This window comes from Phallusia mammillata, chromosome 2 (assembly GCF_965637545.1).
Source record: "Phallusia mammillata chromosome 2, kaPhaMamm4.hap1.1, whole genome shotgun sequence".
Taxonomy (NCBI): Eukaryota; Metazoa; Chordata; class Ascidiacea; order Phlebobranchia; family Ascidiidae; genus Phallusia; species Phallusia mammillata.
In genome coordinates this window covers 21586488-21593175 of record NC_137253.1, presented here as the reverse complement: position 1 = coordinate 21593175, position 6688 = coordinate 21586488, and the positions used below count along the sequence as shown (strand labels likewise).

General features: G+C 43.7%; 1 protein-coding gene across 1 annotated transcript; it reads left to right on the top strand.

Moving 5' to 3' along the window:
- Positions 1–2200: 2200 nt before the first annotated feature.
- On the top strand, positions 2201–4606 carry LOC145213144 (uncharacterized). The gene is made up of 4 exons (XM_080081378.1): positions 2201–2398; positions 2543–2722; positions 2772–3110; positions 3175–4606. The coding sequence occupies exons 1-3, from the start codon at positions 2201–2203 to the stop codon at positions 3003–3005; spliced, it is 612 nt and encodes a 203-aa protein (XP_079937504.1). The 3' UTR covers positions 3006–3110; positions 3175–4606.
- Positions 4607–6688: the final 2082 nt, after the last annotated feature.

Below are 6688 nucleotides of genomic sequence, written 5' to 3'. Positions count from 1 at the left end.
ATGACTGGTGAAAGATTAAACAAAATTCAATGATATCTGATTAATGTTGTTTGAATAAATACGGTACATTTTGATCATAATCAAAAATGTACTCTTGTTTTGAATACACGAAACAAAACTGACAGAAAGAGCAAAATATTTCAATGGATATGAAAAGAACAAAGCGTCTTGCAACAAATACAATTACACCTATATGTAAAGTAAGATTTAAGTTTAAAGCAATACTGAATAAAATTGTTTGTTTTATTTAAATCTTATTCATTCGCTGGTCCCAACACCCCTATTAAGATACCTGCTTAAAATTAATGGTTCAATTTTAATTAACATAATGACAAGCAGATTTATTAAGGCAGAAATTGTGACCAAACATTTGGTCAAACAAAATACCCCTTGCTTCCAGCAACAAATTGTACATCTGAAATTTTGAATCAAATTTTACATACGGTTTGCAACAAAACAATAAAAACTGAAGAAAAGAAAACGGGTCTGGTATACTTTCATGACCCAACGTCATAACTACGTCCTGCCTGTACATACATCAATGACCTTTACATATGATCAACTACGTCATAGTACGGATACGTCACGCACATAATGACGTCACTGTGACGTCACACAAATTTCACACTTTACGAAATACACATCGCAGAAAGTTGAAAATTGGTGTGTGACGTCATCAAGGCTTTGGATGACGTCATGCAAAAAATTACGTTAATCGGGTCACGCTAACTACATCTATTCAAAGTCTAAACTTACTCGCTAATGCAAAACACCTCTCGCTCGCCGATGACCTGCGCTTTCTCACTTAGGTACAATGACAAACAATTTTTAAAGTGTGTGGACGGCTGCGGTAACCATAATAACAAGTTTTCATATTATTACAAAGTTGTATATTACTTCAATGTCATGTTTTCATGATAGTAAAAATGTGTATATTAATTTTATGTGATGTACACTGTTATAAAATTCCTACAGGTTCGGATGAGCTGTGAGTTTTTAACTGTGACGTCATAATGCCTTAGGGAAGTCGGTGGGTCAAAGTGGGTGAAAGTTAAATCCCTTGTAAATATTCGTGCCAACTTTCGGACCGAAAGCTCAAGTACATTTCGGATGAGAGGCCGACAAAGGGGTGCGCCTCGACGAAGCTCGACCCGTTTCAAGCGGCCGAGTTAAGAACGGAAAAGCCTATGTCGGCACCTGGTATACTTTCATGACCACAAATTCTCGACCTCGCTGCAGCCAAAGTTGAGATCGCAGAAGGGCGATCGAGACATTGTTGGAAAGGCCTATCCTTCCCCTCCAGCTTGCACCCCCCCGCGTTGCACCCCCATAGAAGTGCGTCACCTAGCGATTGTTTGAATAAAGGTAGTTTTCGCATAAATGTGACGTCACAATGCCTGGGGTTAGGTCGGTGGGGTCAAAGTGAGTGGAAAGTTAAATGCCTTGTGAATATTCGTGCCAAGTTTCAAATCGACAGATCAAGTACATTTCGGATGAGAGGCCGACAAAGGGGTGCGCCTCGACGAAGCTCGACCCGTTTCAAGCGGCCGAGTTAAGAACGGAAAAGCCTATGTCGGCACCTGGTATACTTTCATGACCACAAATTCTCGACCTCGCTGCAGCCAAAGTTGAGATCGCAGAAGGGCGATCGAGACATTGTTGGAAAGGCCTATCCTTCCCCTCCAGCTTGCACCCCCCCGCGTTGCACCCCCATAGAAGTGCGTCACCTAGCGATTGTTTGAATAAAGGTAGTTTTCGCATAAATGTGACGTCACAATGCCTGGGGTTAGGTCGGTGGGGTCAAAGTGAGTGGAAAGTTAAATGCCTTGTGAATATTCGTGCCAAGTTTCAAATCGACAGATCAAGTACATTTCGGATGAGAGGCCGACAAAGGGGTGCACCTCGACGAAGCTCGACCCGCTTCAAGCGGCCGAGTTAAGAACGGAAAAGCCTATGTCGGCACCTGGTATACTTTCATGACCACAAATTCCTCTTCTTACAAGCTTTTGTTTCCTTTGTTTCTTGACTGGCCATCTTGTGGAAGCTTGTTTCCGCTTGGGCACAAATTTGCTATGTTACGTCACATAGAACACCGACAATGTCGCATTGTTTAATGTCCATTGAAACGTGGTTATCTCTCGTTATGAGTTCTTTATTCACTTTGTTGATGAACTTCAACTGATTATACTGTTTTTGCATTATGGCGGGTAGTCAAATAAACGTGAGGAAATTGGCGGAGTTAGGAGTTTTGCAGGATGTAGGTAAATGCATAGTGTATTTACGAGCTCATGGTTTGCTTTCTCGGCAGCAAACTTGCCCAAAATGTGGTTCTGTCATGGAAGAAAAGGTTTGGGCGTCGGCCAAGGTCGATGGCCTAGCTTGGCGCTGTCCAGCACGTGTAAGTTGTTGTTTTGACGCATTTCGTTTATCTTGCAGTTGTCTGATTGTGTTTTTGGAGTTTAATTTTTTTTGGCGTTTGGCATGATATATACAGTTTTGAAAGTTATTTTGTTTTTGAATTGATTCGTTTGTGTATTAACAGGCATGCAGAAAAATAGTTTCCATCCGGAAAGGGTCGTTTTTTGAGAAAAGTCATCTCGACTTGCGTCAACTGGTGACACTAATGTATTTTTGGACATTAGATGTCTGCCAAGACGTAATTATGGCAGAGGCGTCAATCTCAAAGACCGTTTGTGTTGATTGGTGCAATTTCCTTCGTGAAGTAAGCTTATTCAGTAGATACAAGCTTTTATTGTAAACACCTTCGTCAGATATGCACGCAGGATCTCCTGTCCAGGCCCAACGTGATTGGCGGAGTCGGGCACATTGTGGCCATAGATGAAAGTCTGGTGGCACGCCGCAAACGTGGGTCAAATGCACAGGCGCGCCCAATACGGGAACAGTGGGTTTTTGGAGGCGTTGATCTTCAGACCAAGTATGACCTAAAATTATTGCATATTATTTGGCTAACAAACTCTTGTACAGGGAGTGTTTTTTGGAACTAGTCCCACGCCGGGATCGTGCCACCCTAGAAACAGTTATTGTCCGACACGTGGCCCCTGGGACAACAATCTGGTCGGATGAATGGGCTGCTTACAATCACCTATCTAGTAATTTGTTTTGTGTTTTTTTTGACACGTTTTGCTATGTAATTGCTGGGCTGTTCATTTACAGGTTTGCCACACCAATACCAGCATCAAACCGTCAACCATTCTCATCGTTTTGTGACTCCAGCCGGAGTTCACACTAACGACATTGAAAGTTTGTGGTGTGACTGCAAACGTAAATTTAAACGCATGAACGGCGCTTACCGGGATTTTATTCCGTCTTACATAGACGAATGGATGTGGCGGCGTATGCGAGATAAGTCGCAGTATTTCCCCGACCTCATTAACGCCATTGCAAGCAACCCACTGTACCAGATATAAATGTAAATAGTTCCCTTAGTGGCTGTGATGAAAGACTGGTGCCACGACTCCGGGTCTCGACCCTGACGGTATCACCTGAGCTCTGAGCCCTCGTGTTAGAGAAAATGAAAAAAAACGCCCGGCAAATTTTTTCCCATCACAACAACTGGCACCTTGACGTGGTGTGATGGCTTTTCACTAAGACCAGTTTTCTGTCTGCATTATTTAATAAAAATGTTGTATCAGAAGTGTCAATGCAAACAATCAATTTTGAGCAGACGAGTTACATTGTTATTAGGTGTTTTGCGAAACAATTTGTTTGAAAGTTATCCAATCTTTTATAGACATTTACATGTGGAATAGCGGGCTTCGACAAAGTTTTGCATAGTTTCCCACAAAACCCTTGAGGAACCATAGTTGAATTTAGTCACAGTAAAGTTGTATGACTGAACGGTCTTGAAAATGTCAATGAAACAATGCTCACATTTGGGAAATAGAGAAGCTTTTTTGGATAAAGACAAGTCAAATTTTCATTTGCATAGTCACTTCATCATCACAGTTCCATTATCCTGCCGTAGGATCGCAACCGACCGCACGAGCCTAGCGGGGAACGTCCGGTTGCATGAGGCTGTTGTACCTGCGGGTTCTGCTGGCCAAATGAAATCCGCCAAACGGAAACACAAGGTCGGTTCTTCGCAACGTTTCCTGTGATCCCACAGACCCGGGTGTCAAAAGGACTGTTCGTTGCGACAATGAGAATGGTGCCGTCGAGCATCTCCTCATTATGCAGCTTGTGTAAGATCGATGACGAGATCTATGATGTTGTTCGCTGTAAAAAGTGCTGCTGGCCTTCTGCCCGGACGGTTGGTCTGAAAAGACCGAATCCTACGGCAGTTTTTCGGTCTTTTGTATATGTCTAAGTATAATCTCGTTTCATGGTACAATACTAAAAAATAGAAAAGTAAAATCACACTAAGATAAAAACTAAAACACCCCTTAAAAAACACACAAGAAAAAAATTGAAAACTAGCACGAGTTCTGGTATGCAGAGATTTGATGGCGTGTGGTAACCTCGATGGCAAATTGTTCTTGTGCCGAACGCGATGTTTACGCGTGGATGAAAGTTTTCAGCCTTTCGGGTGTTGTGATGGTGTACTGACGTAATATGCGTGAACAGGACTCATGTAATAGTTTGGCTACCTCATGTTTGTAAATATCTTTGCATTTTAGGAGACACAAGTCATGATATAGTTGGGTAGCGCGACACCGGTAAGGGCTGCATGCGAGTTATATTTCGCAAAATTCTGTTATGTTTAATGTTGTTAGTTTTAATTTGTGCAGTGTGGCCGCTGCCCACGGCCGGGACGTCATATTGCAGATAGGGGTACGCAAAAGAGTAGTACATAATACGGAGATACTGTCTCAGAGTAGTCACGTATTTCGAACACTAAAACGAAGGCTTGTGCTAGGTTTGGCTCCACATCAGCTATGTATTTTTCCCATTTTAATACATCGCTATTTGTCGGCCTCTCATCCGAAATGTACTTGATCTGTCGATTTGAAACTTGGCACGAATATTCACAAGGCATTTAACTTTCCACTCACTTTGACCCCACCGACCTAACCCCAGGCATTGTGACGTCACATTTATGCGAAAACTACCTTTATTCAAACAATCGCTAGGTGACGCACTTCTATGGGGGTGCAACGCGGGGGGGTGCAAGCTGGAGGGGAAGGATAGGCCTTTCCAACAATGTCTCGATCGCCCTTCTGCGATCTCAACTTTGGCTGCAGCGAGGTCGAGAATTTGTGGTCATGAAAGTATACCAGGTGCCGACATAGGCTTTTCCGTTCTTAACTCGGCCGCTTGAAGCGGGTCGAGCTTCGTCGAGGTGCACCCCTTTGTCGGCCTCTCATCCGAAATGTACTTGATCTGTCGATTTGAAACTTGGCACGAATATTCACAAGGCATTTAACTTTCCACTCACTTTGACCCCACCGACCTAACCCCAGGCATTGTGACGTCACATTTATGCGAAAACTACCTTTATTCAAACAATCGCTAGGTGACGCACTTCTATGGGGGTGCAACGCGGGGGGGTGCAAGCTGGAGGGGAAGGATAGGCCTTTCCAACAATGTCTCGATCGCCCTTCTGCGATCTCAACTTTGGCTGCAGCGAGGTCGAGAATTTGTGGTCATGAAAGTATACCAGGTGCCGACATAGGCTTTTCCGTTCTTAACTCGGCCGCTTGAAGCGGGTCGAGCTTCGTCGAGGTGCACCCCTTTGTCGGCCTCTCATCCGAAATGTACTTGATCTGTCGATTTGAAACTTGGCACGAATATTCACAAGGCATTTAACTTTCCACTCACTTTGACCCCACCGACCTAACCCCAGGCATTGTGACGTCACATTTATGCGAAAACTACCTTTATTCAAACAATCGCTAGGTGACGCACTTCTATGGGGGTGCAACGCGGGGGGGTGCAAGCTGGAGGGGAAGGATAGGCCTTTCCAACAATGTCTCGATCGCCCTTCTGCGATCTCAACTTTGGCTGCAGCGAGGTCGAGAATTTGTGGTCATGAAAGTATACCAGGTGCCGACATAGGCTTTTCCGTTCTTAACTCGGCCGCTTGAAGCGGGTCGAGCTTCGTCGAGGTGCACCCCTTTGTCGGCCTCTCATCCGAAATGTACTTGATCTGTCGATTTGAAACTTGGCACGAATATTCACAAGGCATTTAACTTTCCACTCACTTTGACCCCACCGACCTAACCCCAGGCATTGTGACGTCACATTTATGCGAAAACTACCTTTATTCAAACAATCGCTAGGTGACGCACTTCTATGGGGGTGCAACGCGGGGGGGTGCAAGCTGGAGGGGAAGGATAGGCCTTTCCAACAATGTCTCGATCGCCCTTCTGCGATCTCAACTTTGGCTGCAGCCAGCACCAGAACTACTGGCCATTTCCTGATCGTACGAAACGATGTTAGTTTTGCAATCTTCTGCTCATTGGATTTATGTTATTAAAAGGAACCCAATATCGTCATAATTCGGATAAACATAGAAATCAGCATACTGAATACGTTTTCTTCAATGTTTTAAACATTTTAGGGTGTTTTAAATTTATAGGATGTTCAAAAACGTTAGGTTATTGCAAGAACAACGCCAACAACCAATGTAAAAATGATTGTGATTGATTTTCTCAAATGATTCACCCTTTCTACAAACTAAAAATTGTTTGTCATTGTACCTAAGTGAGAAAGCGCAGGTCATCGGCGA

Excerpts from the sequence above, each read along its gene's own strand:
- LOC145213144 (XM_080081378.1), top strand. The coding sequence starts at position 2,201 with ATGGCGGGTAGTCAAATAAACGTGAGGAAATTGGCGGAGTTAGGAGTT. Across the intron at positions 2,399-2,542 it reads CTTGGCGCTGTCCAGCACGT|GCATGCAGAAAAATAGTTTC; the intron begins GTAAGTTGTTGT and ends GTGTATTAACAG. Across the intron at positions 2,723-2,771 it reads GGTGCAATTTCCTTCGTGAA|ATATGCACGCAGGATCTCCT; the intron begins GTAAGCTTATTC and ends CACCTTCGTCAG.